The following is a 16,589-nucleotide window of genomic DNA, read 5'->3' on the forward strand; positions in this document are numbered from 1 at the left end:
ATTTTTATAAAAGTTACCTACTGCAGCTTTAAAGGGCAATCATTTTTTAACAAACCCTGTATGCTTTTACAAACTCACGCTGCATTTTATGAATTTGTTAACTGTCCGGAGGTCTCAGTGGAGTGTGTGATTCTCCATCCTGCATGAATTGTTTATTTACAGTGTCTTCAATCTCTCTACAGCTGTACAACAAGGAGCTGGAGGCTGAGTTTGGGCCTTTTGACGATTGGGTGAACACATATGAGCTGTTCAGAGGGAAAGCCAATGAGGAAGAGGGGGCGACTGAGGAGAGATTCGTTGGAAAATTTAAGGTGAGACGATTAGGTTGAATGTCCTCTATGGGGGCTACCTGGGAACTACTGACTATATTTTCACTATTGACCTAATCCACTATGGGCATATTCTTCTCTGCAGGGGAGATTCTGCCTGTATAAACTGAGTGAGGACGAGGAAGAGGACTGGGACCAAGCAACTGACGCCGGGCACTTCAGAGTCAGCAGAGGAATCCCTCCAAACGGCCCGGTCCAAGTTCTCATACGGGTTTACATTGTCTCTGTGCGTTCTCATTTTTTAACCTCCCCATGTAGTACCATATGGAACGAGCGCCATTCTGGGCATCAGCCAAAAGTGACAAACACAAAACTGAATGCTGAAATGAATGCTGAACACTGGAAAATAAATTATAATCGTATTTAGAAAAACATTACTATCTCCAGTGTTCCTATATTTTATTTAGACCATTGGCTCCATGCTTCTAACTAGCTAGCCATCTGCAAATCACCACTTAGGCTATCACCACAAAGCGATCAATGCCAGACCCACACCGTGCAGGCAAGCCACAGCCAGCCAGCCAACCAACCCCAGTTAGCCGCTCCTGCCTCTTAGCTATAAGAAAGCAATCAATTGCATTGTACTGTTACATGATTTATTAACCCGCAAACAACAAGCAGTCAGTTTACCAGCCCCAGGAGTACGGATGAATTAGCTGACATCCACTCAGGTAGTGTTTTATGACGTTAGCCAGCTAATGTTAAAACCACAATATCACAATATTTTCCACAAGCTTTACATTAATGTGAGCTTTGCGTTACAACCCGTTCACCCATTGGCAAATACATAAAAATAATATGTACATGCTTGGAAAACACAGGGAGACTGCGACGGATTTCCCACACGAGGTTGAAATCCAGAAACCTCTTCACTAGTATGAGACTGAAGTACTGGTAAACCATGGTGTTATATTATGTAATGTTCTCTTCTGTCTGCCTAGGCATCTAACCTGCACCCAGCTGACCCGGATGGGAAGGCGGACCCGTACATTGTTGTACGGATTGGCAAGAACGAAATCAAAGACAGAGACAACTACATCCCTAAACAGCTGAATCCTGTGTTTGGGAGGTACATGACTGGCTCACTACAACTTCCCTGCATGTTTTAAACCTGACACAGGACCTTTCAAGCTGTTTCTCCTTCATTCCTTCTTCCAGATCTTTTGAGATGCAGGCGACATTTCCTCAGGAGTCTGTGCTGTCCGTGGTGATCTATGACCATGACTTGGTGGGAGGGGACGACCTGATAGGAGAGACTCGAATTGACCTGGAGAACCGGTTCTACAGCCGACACAGAGCCACCTGTGGAATCCCTACGGAGTACAGCCTGTAAGTCTGCTCCTTGTGTTTGTAAAGTGGGGAGAAGTTGAGTTTGAGTTATTTTCCTTCTGGTTTGACTTAACTCTTACTTTATACCTACTTCATCTCTGTGCTCTTATTTGGTGATTTGTAAAAATCTTTCTAAAGCTTTCATTAAAACTCATTTATATCATAATCCTACGAAAACAAGTTACCTTGCCCCCTCTGCACCTGTCTGTCTGATAGTGATGGTTATAATGCCTGGAGAGACTGCCTGAAGCCATCAGAGCTGCTGTGTAAGCTGTGCAGAGAGAACGGTCTGGACGATCCTCATTTCAGACCAGGACGCATCACCGTGGCTGAAAAAGTTTTCACTGGCAAGACGCTCTTCATGCATGAAGGTGAAGACTGGAGACATACTGGCACATTGCTCAGATTTTAAAGATCACCTGATGATGATCTTGTGGTGTGTGGTGGGCAGCTTTAATGATCATTATGTGTGCCAATGTCTCAGACCAGCCGGTGGAGTCCTATGAGCACCTGTCTCTGAAGATCCTGCACCGCTGGGCGGAGATCCCGGCTGTGGGATGCAAGCTGGTGCAAGAGCACATTGAGACCAGAACTCTGTTCAACAAGGCTCGGCCCGGCATGGACCAGGTATACGTTTTAACATTATCTTACAAAGTGCGTCCTCTGAATGAAACATGTGATAAAGTGTTTTTGTAAACTGCCTTCAAACTTCAAAACTCTTCCCCCAGCCTCAATCTTTCAGAATAAAAGCATAATTTCAACAAATCTGATTAAAAATCTGCATGAGTTATATTTCTAAGGACTTCTGTTGTGTAGCACTTATAACCAATCAATAATCTATAGTGGTGTCCAAAACATTGACAACATGTAGGAGAGTAGACTCGTTGTTACTTCTCTCTATTTTAAAGGTGCTGTAAGTGAAATCAGCATTCTATTTTTTCTGAAATAAAACCCACGGACTACTGATTGTTGTACGGATCATTGTCCATTGTTTTCCTCTCTGCATCTGAGGAAGCATCATTTGAGCACTAATACAAGACAAGGGACCATTCTTGATTCTTCTGCTGTGTGTGTGTGTCTGTCTGTGTAGGGTCAGGTCCAGATGTGGGTCGACATGTTTCCCATGGACTTGCCTCATCCGGGACCTTCAGTGGATATTTCACCTCGAAAACCGAAAGGGTGAGAGCTGTCTCTCTCAGCATCTGAAGGCAGAACCTGCTGGCCAATCTTTAAAGCAGCATTATGTAAGGTTTGGGGTTTGTTGGGATTTGGCACCCCCCAGCTGCAATACCACTGTGGTTAATATGGACAACTGTGTGTTTGTTATGATAACATTACTATTGATCAAACTTTGCCAACACCAACAAACCCCGCCATTCCCCCGTCTCAGTTCTGACAACCTCCTCCTCCCGGCGATCCAAAGCTCCTGTGCCACCAGCATAAACACCAACACTCCCCCAGAATCACTGAACACATCCTTAACTTGTCTTTTTATTTTTTATTTATTTATCTTTTTATGTCCTCCTGCCCTTTGTATTTTTATTTATTTGTTTAGTTATTATTATTATTATTATTATGCACCAGGTCCTGGGCATCCAGACAGTACAGCTAACTGGCTAACAGAAGCTCCATTTATCAGCAGTTACTTTACTGTCCATCAGGAAAGCAGCCGGAGGACATCAGAGAGAAAACCATTCAGTTTCATGTGACGACTGCCGTAAAGCATTACACAATTGTTATGACCCAGAGCCAAAAGTTACACAGTGCAAGAACAGGCGTACGGGGAGCAGAGTGGGAAGGACTGAGGCTCCATTCACCCTGTTAGGACTCAGTGTAGCATCAAAATGATAGTTAAGCTGCTATTTTAAGGTAGAACAGTTACATAATGTTTCTTTAAAGTCTTGATAGACCAATATTTGTTTTGAAAAAGGGCAACTAACAACCCCAACGTGTGTGTTCAGGTACGAGCTGCGTATCATCATCTGGAACACAGAAGATGTGATTCTGGAGGACAGCAACTTCCTGACGGGTCAACAGTCCAGTGATATCTACATCAAGGGGTGACTATGAGCTCTGTTTGTCAACTCAAGACTCTGGATTTACTTTTAGTTTGCTGTTTCTAATCAGAAAACAATATATATGTATTCTTGTACAGAAAGAAGGTGTCGGCCTTCTTTTTTCTCCCTTCAATATCCCGCCTGTTTTTCTAGAGACATTTCTATGTAAACGCTGCTACTGTCCGTCTTTCTCTGCAGCTGGCTGAAAGGTTTGGAGGACGACCGACAGGAGACAGACGTACACTACAACTCTCTGACTGGAGAAGGAAACTTCAACTGGCGCTTTGTGTTCCCCTTCAGTTACCTGCCTGCTGAGAAAGTAATGACACACAGACAGACAGACAGACAGACAGACAGACAGACAGAAGCATGATCTTGAATCCAGCTGTTGGGCTAATGTAGGAAACAATTGCCAACGCAGCTGTCCTCCCCTCTCTCTCTGTCACACAGGTCATAGTGGTGAGGAAGAGGGAGAGTATTTTCTGTCTGGATAAAACAGAGCAGAAGCTTCCCGCCATCCTCAGCCTGCAGGTCTGGGACTTTGAGACGCTGTCCTCTGACGACTTCCTGGGTGTGTGTCTGTGTGCCTGCGACTGCTACTCCATGTGTATTGTGTTTGTATATTTGACTGATTAAGTTTGTGTGTGTGTGTATGTGTATGTGTATGTGTGTGTAGGCACGGTGGAGTTAGATCTCCACGGATTCCCTCGGGGGGCAAAGACGGCAAAGTCATGTAAGGCGGACATGTTGACGGACGGGACGGAGAGAATCTCCATTTTCCAGCAGAAGAGAGCGAGGGGCTGGTGGCCCTTCAGCAAGTCTGGAGAGCTGACGGTACGTTCGCGGGCCGAGCCCTACAGATTGACACACACTCATTGAGACTTGGACTGACGTGTGTGTGTGTGTGTGTGTGTGTGTGTGTGTGTGTGTGTGTGTGTGTGTGTGTGTGTGTGTGTGTGTGTGTGTGTGTGTGTGTTCAATCCATCAGGGGAAAGTGGAGGCGGAGTTCCATCTTGTGACAGCTGAGGAGGCAGAGAAAAATCCTGTAGGCCGAGCCCGCAAGGAGCCAGAGCCGCTGCCCAAACCAAAGTAAGAGTGTGGCGGTATTCTCTCTGTGAGGGCGAGCGTTCCTTCCATGGTGTGAACCTCACAGTGTTCAAATCCTGAAGTAAATAGCTGCTGTAGATCTAACGTTACTACAGTCGGTACTAGTGTACTGGGGGCAGGAAGTAGCGAGACATGAGTTGAGACATCGCAGGATCCAAGACCAGAGTTGATTTTGTAGTGATTGTGATGCCACTTTGACTTTGGGTATCTAAATGAACTGTGATACATTTGCTAAATTGATTCTTTGTTTTTTCAGCAGTTAGATGAGAAGAGAAGTATTACCTCTGTATGTTAAGGGAATCTTACACCCTCACTAATTAACTCTGTCTCATAAAAACATACAGAGCTTTTTAAAAGCGTCAGACTATTTGTTGGCCAGATACCGTGACTTCAGGATGTTACTGCTAACAGCAGAGCAAGTCCCCGGTGTGAACTACGGTGTAAAAAAACCCCCGGACTACTGATAAAAACTGAAAAAAATTTCCATTTAAATAAAAAATTGATCAAAATGAGCTTTCAACTTTTATTATTGAAATCAAAAGCAGGACTGGGGGCTCTCCCTGTGCTCAGTTTTTGGTATTTTTATTTATTTTTTTCTTACCTATGGACAGCGCCATGCCGGCTGCTTCCAGTCTTTATGCTAAGCTAAGTCAGCTGCTGGTTGTAACCTTATGTAGCCATACATTTACAGAACAGACATGAGAGTGAATCGATCTTCTCATCAGCAAATAAGCGCATTTAGCAAAATGTCAATTCCTTTGAATATAAAGGGAAGTACCCTGGACTTTTTTAGCCTAGCTTAGCATAAAGCTTTAAGCAGGAAGCAGCTCTGTTGGAGGTGTTTTCCACAAACTATCTTTTTTGCACACTGTGTATTTAACATATGGAAATTCAGACATTGAGGTTTAATGAGTCAGTTGACACGTAGGAACTATTTAGTGACCATCGACAACAATCCTAATTCAAGGATTCACTGTTATTTTATTGTCATTTACATGCAGGGTTTAATGAAATTCAGATTATAGCCCCTTTAAGATAATTGTAAAACAAAATAAAAATGATTATTAATAATAATAATGATAATAAGCTGTGAAAATGACCAATGCTGCTAAATACTACAGAATAAATCCACTTTATTCTCTTTTCTCCCCTCCCCCAGCCGTCCAGACACCTCCTTCTCGTGGTTTGTCAACCCTTTCAAGTGTTTCTTCCACTTGGTGTGGCGAAGCTACAAGAAGTACATCATCATCGCCCTGGTCCTGCTCATCACGGTGCTGTTCCTCGCCCTGCTGTTCTACACACTGCCCGGAGCCATTTCTCAGAAGATAATCAATGGATGAAACACACCTGGACTATGTTCACACTGTAGTTCTGAAGATACGTTCAAAATGGATGGATCACGGATGACTTTTAGATGATGCAACAACAGACAACTTTCCCATTTCAACTGCTCCTCAATAATGCGACCAAGTTTCTGTACAGCTTTTTACTGCTAAGAACGACAGTGTCAGGCTTTTAAAACAAGGAAGTACATGTTCATGACACATTTATTGAGGCACCAACTAGCACATTGCTTTTTGGTCTTTTCACAGGAATCTAAATTATCAGCAGGTTTGGCCTTTAAAGTGTATCTAAATATAACACTTGCATGCTATATGTATGGTGACAGACTTACTGATCACTGGAAGTCCCCTGTTGTGCCACTTCAACGTAAGCAACACGGAAGAAAATCTGCTGTTCTGAACGAAATAGGGCTGCACCATATGGTAAAAACATCATACTGCGATCATTTTTACAGATATTGTGATTAGTGGGAATGATTACTTTTGCATCACAAAATTCATTTTCACTGAAAAACTATTTTAAATCATGATGATGTGAAATTATTTGGGGTCTGTAACAAACAAACGTGTTTCCTTACATCTGGAGAACAAGATTTGTAGACCAGGGCCTCTCTGCAGCACTACAGTACTTCATTATAATGCAGTTTGTCTCACATTTTACCTTTATCATAACATTTCAGTTTCTGTGACGTGCATATGGCTCTGGGTCATGTTGCTTTTTTGATAATATTGCGATTTATTGTGCAGCCCTTGTACAAAACAGCATTGTGTTCAGCTGAAGCCATTACGAGGCTCCAGCTGTCTACAAATACTTAATCAGTAATTGTTTCCTGAGCTTCCAAGGACAGCACAAAGCCATCGTCTTACACCAGCAGTTTCTGAACAAAGCTTCAAATGTCTGCTGTATTATCGGACGTCATCACCCTTCAAACTATTACAGCCCTAGTAGTCCTGCTAGGAGGATGATTACAGTGACCAATAATCCTTTTAAAAATCTGAACCGCTTTCATCGTATTGCCATATACAATATATATTATTTAAGGAAGAGTCAACACAGTGCTGTATTTCACCTGCATTTATTAGACCTGAACAAGCCATCAGGCTTCTCATTACATTACATGGAGACTCAATCTGTGTATCCTGTGAGCTGGCCAGAGTACCAAACGAAAGAACTGTTCTTGTTAAATGGCTTTACAGGTACAGCTAAAAAAATTAGAATATCGTGAAAAAGTTCAATATTTTCACTTCAGAAAGTGAAACTCATATATTATATAGATTCATTACACATAGGGTGAAATATTTCAAGCCTGTATTTCTTGTAATTTTGATAATTATGGCTTACAGATAATGAAAACCCAAAACTCAGAGTCTCAGAAAATTTGAATATTGTGAAAATGTTCAATATTGCAAAGTCATGGTGTCACACCCTAATCAGCTAATTAACTCAAAACACCTGCAAAGGTTTCCTGAGCCTTTATGGTCTCTCAGTCTGGGTCAGTAGGCTACACAATCATGGGGAAGACTGCTGACTTGACAGATGTCCAGAAGACAGTCATTGACACCCTCCATAAGGAGGGAAAGCCACAAAAGGTCATTGCTAAAGAAGCTGGCTGTTCACAGAGTGCTGTATCCAGGCATATTCATAGAAAGTTAAGTGGAAGGAAAAAGTGTGTTAGGAAAAGGTGCAACAGGGATAACCGCATACTTGAGAGGATTGTCAGGCAAAATCCATTCAAGAACTTGGGGGAGCTTCACAAGGAGTGGACTGAGGCTGGAGTCAGCGCATTAAAGAGCCACTATGCACAGACGAATGATTGACAAAAAATATTGAACTTTTTCACAATATTCAAATTTTTTGAGCTGTACCTGTACATGTTTCCAGTGAACTACTCTGCCAGTCAGTGTCTGTCAAACACAGTTTCTCAGGTTATTTCTTTGTGTCCTCATCAGGGACAAGCTTCTTTGTACATATATCGACTCCACAACAAAGTGTAATAATTAGAATCAAACACACACTGGAAAACCCATTCTGTCCAATATTTAAATACGGTCGCAAAACAGAATTCAATCAAATGGAATAACAGTTTCACTTTAAAATATGTAAACATGTACAGGAGAGATAGAGTGGATTTACTTTTCAAGCTTTCTACGTATATACACTTATAAACATTAAACTATAAAAAACAGAATTCAATAATTGAGGTTTCCTGTGTACAGCAAAATGAGTTTCTTTAAGATTCTGAATGTTGTTTTTATGTGAATGCGTTTCTATGAGTTTACGGTGGCTGTCTTGGTCCACTGGTTCCCTTTTTATCATGGAGTAAACTGACTGACTGATATACTTTATAGATATTTCACATTACATTCAAAACTGTACAATGAACCAAAACAGTGAGCTCAGTAACTGCAAGAAGTTTGTATAAAACGAGTGATTAGATGAATTCTGAGCCGATTATTTTCTGTTCATACAATTACGTTATACATATTACGTTTCTCTGCATTATGTATTTTTTAATCTTACTTAATAAATTTAGTGTTTTCTCGTCCCTGGTGCTGGTCCAGTCTTACTATTTACTTACATTTACTTTTCTTCACAGAGGAAACGAAATGCTCAGATATAGGCCTACTGTGTATATTTTATAAGTTTTCTTACACCCCTTAAAATCAAGAAGGCCTTGTGACACCCTGTGAAGCTTAGCGGCCCCCAGGTTGGGTACCCCTGTCTTGGTCGACTGATACTGAATGTTACGTGTATAACAGCAAAGACAAGGTGAGCTATATTGGCTCTGATTATTTTGTCTGTACGTGTGGGTCAGGATACGGTGCTTGTACATCTACCAGGAACTGAAGTACTGCTGCTATGCTGTCTTTAGTGCACAGTCTCTGCTTTTATTGCGTTGTGAATGGAAGTTGAACATTGGGTAAGCTAACTATCTGCAGAAGGATGATGTGTTTGATTAACTGAGCTCCACCTGGCCATCTCACTGCAAGATATCTGCGTCTGTCAGAGAGATACTCTGTTGTGATAGGCTGACCTGAGGGTAGGAAGAGGACGATGATGTCACAGTGTGCTGATGTGGGGCCAAGCTGGGGCCTCTCGGGAGCAGAGAGGAGGAGGAGGAGGAGGAGGAGGAGGAGGGGATGAAGGGGAGAGTGGCAGAGGTGCTGTTTGCTGCTGACATGTTGTTGAGGAAGGTGCTGGACTGAGGTGACGCTGAGCTCTGTCTCTGCTGACTACTGGAGGTGGCAGCTGAAACACAACAGGCCAGTTCTATTGGGGGAAAAAAAGGAGCGTGTGACAAGACCTTCACTTTCCTGCATACACGTGAAAGGGGGGGGGGGTTGTGTGACTGGGAAAAGTGACAAACAAACACTTTGAAAAGCAGAAGTGTCTTAACTCACCACAAGGCACGAGGAGCTGATGATGCTGGCTGCTGATGGGAAAGCCAGCTTGAGAAAGACCTGCAGCGCCACCTAGGACCTAAGAGAGAGCAAGACAGGAATGACAGGCTTTGTCTAAGTGGGAAGGAAGGTTCATTTAATGTAAATGATACTCGAGTCCTAGTGACTCTTAGTCGGTGAGTAATAGTGAGGGCTGTAAGTTGCAGCTCACTTGTTAATTATTTACAGCCATGTAGCAGATACTGTGCAATCAGGTAATGTACGGACCGTGCAATCTTAAGTAGGATCTGCCGCTGTAATGTTCCTGAAGGTGCCAGTTACTAGCTTGAGTGCGGTGACTGACAGGACTCAAATGAAGCTGTACGAGTCCATATTAACGTTCGCTAAACAACTAAAATGAGTCACTGCTTTGCAATGCTTTTGTTAAAAATCTGCCAAAACACAGACACAGAAAGGAATGCTTGCTAAGTAGGACACTTTGTTCTCTCCAGTATCACATCAGAGGTATGATTTTATATTTTTTATTAGTTTCTATTCTCATTTCATTTTTTAATTTTTGTTTTGAATTCGGTTTAGTTTCAGAGCTAGAGCGCGTAGGGCGAGGGTGTAGATTGGAACTGGGTCAGTCTTACTCATCATATACTCTTTTCTGTGATTAAAAACACTGATGTCATTACTGACCTGTGACTGGTTTAGACAGGCCTGCAGTTTTCTTTTTGCCCTCCATCTGGCCACCCTTAGTCTGGTCTTCTCTCGACGCTCTCGCACCTTCAACACACAACATCACATTTCACATTAAACATAGCAAACTACAAGAAGACTTAGATAGAAAATTACTGTTTTATGTGAATATGTCACATAGAGCAGTGGTGCCCAACCTTTTTCCTTAAGGGACCCCTCTTCTATCATTTAATAAACTGACGACCCCTGATTAAATGACATATTTTATATATATTTAATATCACTTTCAACAGTGAATTCAGAAACTGCAAGAAGTTTGTGTAAACGAGTGGTTTGGATGAACTCTGAGCAGATTATTTTCTGTTTAGGGAACATTTGGTAAAGTTCTCTGTATTATGTATTATTTTACAAATCTTAGCAATCAGACATATTGAATAGGCTTCTTACTTGAAAAATTCAGTGTTTTCTTGTCACTGATCCTATTGTTCTATTAGACAGATTACTTTACATTTACTTTTCTTCACAGCAGTGAATGAAATGCTGAGACATAGGCCTACAGTGTATAGTTTTTAAGTTTTCTTACACCCCTTAAAATCAAGAAGGCCTCACATCCTCCAGTGAAGCTTTGGTGACCCCCAGGTTGGGAACCACTGACATACATCACTAGAATATGTAGAATATTTCTGTAAGGACGGCGTCCGCCCTGAACACTAAGGTTGACTAGCCAGATCTGCCAGCAGAGGCTGAGGCAACGTCTTCTCCAGCTCTCTGCGTCTGCTGAGGTTCCGCCGGCGGAGCTCGTTCCTGCGCAGCTTATATTCTTCATAAAGGCTGAGGTCCTTAGTCCAGGGCCGCACCGCCTGGCGAGCTGCGATGCCGGATGGCAAGGCCACCATCGACAGCAGGGAGCCTGCCGACTGAGGCATAACATCTGAGAGCACACACAGAGAAAGGTTTGCAGTGGTCCGGCTTTATTAACAAATTAAATACAGATGGAGAGACGTAGATCCATATTTCAGGTTGCTGATTTAGATAATTAATGTTGGTCTTCAGATACACACACACACACACAGAGCTACTCACAGGTGCTCGGTCCAGCTGAGCTGAAGGCTGTAGTGTGATTCCTCTGGCTTTCTGTGAGTCCTGACCACTCTGTGACTGAACCTTGAGCCTGGAGGAACACACAGACGCATCTATGCTCTGCCTCAGATCATTCTCAACAGTCTGGGATTCACTCCAGGAGTTACTTTGTAATCTGTGTGTATTTTAATTTAGTTACTTTTCCAGAATCCCTTTTAGTGTTAGATCAGAACTCATTCTGTTCTGTGGCTGCAAAGCACTCTGGTCAATTTCCCCACTCCCACTGGTCCCAGCACCAGGGGGCGGCAGCTCTACCAGGACGCCCCAGATTTGTCCCTCCTTCATCGTTAAACGCTGGTGCAAAATAGCTGCTGTGGAAACAAGCTGTTTCTTTCTACCCTCACCTCAGACTCTGGGAGATGACCCTGCTGCACCTGGCAGTCCATGAGCAGGGTGGCCATCACCTCCTGCTCGTCCTCTGGCTCCTCCTTGATACAGATCACCTCCTCCATCTCCTGCTTCACCTGCATCGCAAAAGGAGACGACCAGGACTGTGGTGAGAAATAAGTGAAAAGTATAATACCTCCAGGCGTTTACTTCTAAAGATGTTACATGCAGTTAGGGAGACTGTCCGGTAACAATCTTTACTCAGGTTAATACTTTTAAAATAGGCCAGAGGTCAAAGCAGGAAGCAGAGTGTGTGTCTGTGTACTGTATGTGTTGTCACCTGTGGAGCAGAAGAGGGCAGAGTGGAGCTATCGGCCTGAGGGGAAACATCAGGGGTCAACGAGCAGGCGACTGGCTGCTGCTCCCCCGGATCCAGAGTCAAGACCTCGAACGCTGGAGGGGTCGGGACGGCGTCCGTGCCTTCTGCATGCGGCTGCAGAGTGACGGCCCACTCACAGTCGCCCTGCTGGTCGTCATCCTTGCTCTGAGCTGTGGCTTCTGTGGGACAGAACAAAACTGCACAAACACAGACGTGTTCCGTCTACTTTACCCATGCAGGGATGCTCAATGTGACAACAACGGGATTCTGTCACTCCATGTGCAGCTGATTCTGTTTCTGCTGAGTCATTCTTCATTCTTCTACACACACACACACACACACACACACACACACACACACACACACACACAGCTCTGTACCTGTACTGCTGTCCACAGATTCTGTTGGTGTGTTCACAGAGATTGAGATAGGCAGCAACAAATCCGCCGGGTCGGAGCCGGCGCCCCCTGCATCCAAGTGACAGCGCACTCTGATCGCATGCCTGCTCGTGCTCTGTGGAGAGGTGCATTCTGGGAATACAAACACAGGAAGGAGTTATTGGAGCAAGTATATCATGAATATAAAAAGGAAGCTGAACTTGGTTGGGAACTTGGTTGGAATGGTTTGTGGGCTGGTTGGATCACAGAAGAGACACAAAATGTAATGACATCCATCTCAACATACCCAACTATAGGCTATTACTATATTACTTTTCATATAATAGTAGGCCTACGTTGGTTAGCTTTAGGCATGAAGGGTGGTCAGATGGTTAGGGTTAGAAAGAAATGCCAGGGTCAGGCCCGATCATAGAAAGAGTTTCTTCCTGTGAACTTTACAGTGTTGTGTATTATTATATTTTAGCAGCTAGCCTAACACAATTTACAGTTTATCCTCATTATTTCTGCTTAAAAGCTGCTAAGATGCCTATATTTATCTGGATTTATTTTATTATTTTTAGTCACGTTTTGTTTCATTCATTGATTACAGCACACAGCAAAGTCATACATTGTTGTGACTTGAATAGACGAGGTTATGCTTATTTCTGTGCTTAATAGTTGCTAAAATTGCCATTTTTTATTACATTTTGATCTGCTATGGTCTATTGTCAGCCACCATAACTTAGTGTGCATGTTTTGTACGAGGTGTGCTTTGTTTTCCTGCCTTTGCTGCTGACACACTATGATAATGGGAGTGGTTTATAGCATCTGCAAGGTGGGCAGGCAGGAGTCAGTCACTTTCGTGGTCCTTACCTTGTTTGCTTCTCACCAGCAGTGCCTCAGAGGTCCTGGTCTGAGTTGAACACGATGGCGAGGTCTCAGTGGAGGAAACACCCGCACTGCCTCTCTGTGCTTGCTGGAAGGTGGACGGGTGGATGCGGACCAGAGCGGAGGCAGAGGCCCTCTGCTGCAGCTCCTCCTCCACTCCCTGCCTGTAGTACTTCAGCTTCAGCTCGGTGTAGCGCAGCTTGGCCCGAATGTTGTCGTTCTCTTTCTCTTTCAGGGCCTTTTCCCTCTGCAACGCCGTGACGTCCCTCTTCATCAGCGCCAACTGGGCCTTCAGCTCCTCAAACTTGACTCCGACCACTTTGAGCATCTCAGCCAGCACCGTCTCCACCGCTACGTTCACTGCTCGCTCCACCACGGCACCCATCTGGCCTCGAATCAGCGACACGGCAATGCTGACGTCCATTTTGAAATGACCTCTGACCCAAGAAGAGTTTTACCTGCACAATTACATCACAGTTGATTATTGTTAATCATTGTGTACTGTCATAGAGGACTATAGACACCAGAAAATATTCACAATTTACGAGCTGAAATCAGATAATTTAGACATTTCTTCTTGACTCCAAATGATTAAAAATTTAAAAAATAGTTGGTCACTATTGACAACTAATCAACAAATGGTTGCAGCTCTAAAGGTAACAGAATAGAGAGAAATAAATGTCTGAACCTAAACCTAAACCACATTATGGTAGTGTCCAAAACAAACAGGGACAGAAAAAGGACAACCAGCCCTATGAGAACATAATGATGGTTCAAACAACATTAAAGCAGCTGTAGGTAACTTTTAGTCATATTTGCTGAAACTTTCACTATATACACACTAGTACATGAGGCAGATACTATGCGAAAGGTAAAAAGGTTTTCAGCATTTAACGTTATGTTGTACTGTAAATATGAGGGAGCATAATGTATACTGTGAGACACACTGTAACTGGACACTAGAGGACAAAGCATGAGGCAAAACTGGTGGCACAGAAACATCTTGGACCCTGACATGTAGCTAGTTTACCACATTTAATTAAAGTACGGCAATCCTCCAGTTCAGAAACATTAGCTGACCCATTTCAGAGTCTTTAGAGCCGAAACAAACAGGTCTGTTTACGCTCCTATTAACGTACAAACCGCGGTACAGACGCACTTTATGAGCTAACGTTACCCCAGCTGTCTGTCCGGTGTCTTTACTGGTGAGACTGTGCTGACTGTTAAAGTACATATTGGTATGAAAGAGAAACAATTGTCACTTACCGCTTATGCTTGTTAGTTTAGCCAGTTAGCTGAATGCTAACATAGCTAACGAGAAGCTTCTAATGTAACGTTACCATTAACGTTAGTTTATTAAGCGCAACTTTCGTAACGCTGGCTAGCTATTCTTGAATTTATTTGACTATTGCATAGACACTCCATTATTAAACAAGTAACAGAAACATATTTTATTGTTTTTATAACCCGAACAGTAGCTAGTGTAGTTTTGCCATCACAACGCTGCACGGGGAAGTGTTTCCGGGTCGAACATCCACGGAGAGCAAGGTTTGTTTATTGGAAAGATGATCACTCTGTCGTTAAAATGGCGCCTCTTCTTCTTTCACTTCGGTCCCGACCGCACACACTGATTTGTCTGAGAGACTCTATCGTGAATTTGTTCAGGGCTGAAAGTTTGTTAGGGAAAGGTCATGTCAGTAACAGTGTGTGTACATCTGTGTGCTCCGGCTTTAGTTAGATATCCAATTTGTTGTCTCAAAAAATCCACTTCTGTTTCAGTTTACTGAAAGACTTTAATCACACGGGTTTGATGGCATTTGTTGATATTAAAAAAATCATCATCGATTGATGCCAGCCATACTCTTAAGGCAGTGGTTCCCGACCACTAGGGGTCGCCAAAGCTTTGCAGATGGTCGCAAGGCCTTCTTGATTTAAAGGTGTCTAAGAAGAAAAAAAAACGAACAGTATCTAACTTTGAAGAACTGAGAACAAGCTGTATTCACAGAGCCTTCACTCTCTGATAAACAAATCAAATAAGAAGCCTATTAAGTGTGTATGATTGTTAGATATTTTAAAAATACATAATACAGAGGATTGTGTTAAAAGTAAGTAAAAACATCAGGAAAACTGGTCACTGACGTAATATTCACAGGAAATAATCTGCTAATAATTATAATAATACTAATAATTCATCTAAACAGCTTGATTGACACTATCTGCAGTTATTGTGTTCACTATTTGGCTTCATTTGATAGTTTATCAGTATAAAATATGTCACTTGTTGCCATTCTCTTTATGTCCAGAACTGAAACTATGTATGTTTCTGTTTTGTGGTGCACTAGTAATCAAGCAAGAGTGAAAGTAAAGAGTAAAATAGAGTAGAGTAAATATTGTGTATATGTATATACTGCATGTCAAAATTATATCAAAATTATAATCCAAACAAACATCAAATGCATTGACATCTATTCTAAAACAAAGAGGGATACATGATGTTAAGTACCCATATGTGCCAGTCTGATGTATGACTGGACTTTTCCATAATGTCTTACTTTGTCTCACTTGCATTTTTGGGTCTCCACTGTGGTGCGGTTAGTTTAATTACTCTTACAGAATAATGATAAATCACACAAAATAAAGAGAAATCACAAGTTGACCGCTTCTACTGTAACAGTTGAAGTAATCTCTCAAAAACAACAGCTATGCCGTGGTCATTACGCATATGTATAATTAAATGACATGAGTTGAGTCTTTTTGATCATTTTACTGAGGTGTGAGGCATTTGTGTGGAGGAGCAGGCCATGAGGCTGACGGGTCCTGCAGTAACTAGCAGTATGAAGCCTGGCTGTAGCCAGTCCTGTTCCCTGAGGCCTGTTCACCACTGTAGAGGTGGCACACTGGGGAGGTCATAGAGGACCTAATGACACTCATTACAGTGAGCTTACATCACCTCTGGGCTTGTGTGTGTGGCCCAGTGGTATTAAAATGGCTGTGTCCAAATTAGTCTGAATGTGGGTTGGTTACTTCACTGATATTTCATCATGGTCACTACAAACAAATCTCATAAAGTAATCCTTCTGACACACACACACACACACACACACACACACACACACACACACACACACACCACACACAAACACACACACAAACACACACACACACACACACACACACACACACACACACACACACACACACACACACACACACTCCTCATGGAAAACAAT

At 42.7% G+C, this 16,589-nt stretch overlaps 2 protein-coding genes across 6 annotated transcripts in view; one reads left to right on the top strand and one right to left on the bottom strand.

Moving 5' to 3' along the window:
- fer1l6 (fer-1 like family member 6) overlaps window positions 1-8,711 on the top strand; it is a 30,370-nt gene extending 21,659 nt beyond the window's left edge. For all 3 annotated transcript variants that reach the window (XM_051403573.1, XM_051403572.1, XM_051403574.1), the window contains 13 exons: window positions 183-311; window positions 415-555; window positions 1,271-1,398; window positions 1,488-1,658; window positions 1,875-2,029; window positions 2,143-2,285; window positions 2,749-2,837; window positions 3,620-3,718; window positions 3,914-4,034; window positions 4,166-4,286; window positions 4,392-4,549; window positions 4,704-4,804; window positions 5,982-8,711. In XM_051403573.1, coding sequence (XP_051259533.1) covers window positions 183-311; window positions 415-555; window positions 1,271-1,398; window positions 1,488-1,658; window positions 1,875-2,029; window positions 2,143-2,285; window positions 2,749-2,837; window positions 3,620-3,718; window positions 3,914-4,034; window positions 4,166-4,286; window positions 4,392-4,549; window positions 4,704-4,804; window positions 5,982-6,162 — 1,737 coding nt within the window. In that variant the 3' untranslated portion in view covers window positions 6,163-8,711. The remainder of the gene's footprint in view (window positions 1-182; window positions 312-414; window positions 556-1,270; window positions 1,399-1,487; window positions 1,659-1,874; window positions 2,030-2,142; window positions 2,286-2,748; window positions 2,838-3,619; window positions 3,719-3,913; window positions 4,035-4,165; window positions 4,287-4,391; window positions 4,550-4,703; window positions 4,805-5,981) is intronic.
- On the bottom strand, window positions 7,226-14,898 carry si:ch211-67e16.4 (uncharacterized). Of its 3 annotated transcripts, none has more exons than XM_051403622.1 (10): window positions 14,626-14,898; window positions 13,345-13,817; window positions 12,475-12,624; window positions 12,056-12,291; window positions 11,733-11,852; window positions 11,332-11,419; window positions 10,974-11,179; window positions 10,249-10,335; window positions 9,568-9,646; window positions 7,226-9,415 (listed from the first exon to the last, which is right to left on the bottom strand). In XM_051403622.1, the coding sequence occupies exons 2-10, from the start codon at window positions 13,781-13,783 to the stop codon at window positions 9,147-9,149; spliced, it is 1,674 nt and encodes a 557-aa protein (XP_051259582.1). In that variant the 5' UTR covers window positions 13,784-13,817; window positions 14,626-14,898; the 3' UTR covers window positions 7,226-9,146. The 3 variants fall into 3 exon arrangements, with proteins under 3 accessions (XP_051259582.1, XP_051259580.1, XP_051259579.1); XM_051403620.1 differs by having other exon boundaries at window positions 7,226-9,436; window positions 12,056-12,273; window positions 14,626-14,897; XM_051403619.1 differs by having other exon boundaries at window positions 7,226-9,436; window positions 14,626-14,896.
- Between the last annotated feature and the right edge of the window lie 1,691 nt (window positions 14,899-16,589).

The sequence above is a fragment of the Dicentrarchus labrax genome, unplaced genomic scaffold, assembly GCF_905237075.1.
Source record: "Dicentrarchus labrax unplaced genomic scaffold, dlabrax2021, whole genome shotgun sequence".
Taxonomy (NCBI): Eukaryota; Metazoa; Chordata; class Actinopteri; family Moronidae; genus Dicentrarchus; species Dicentrarchus labrax.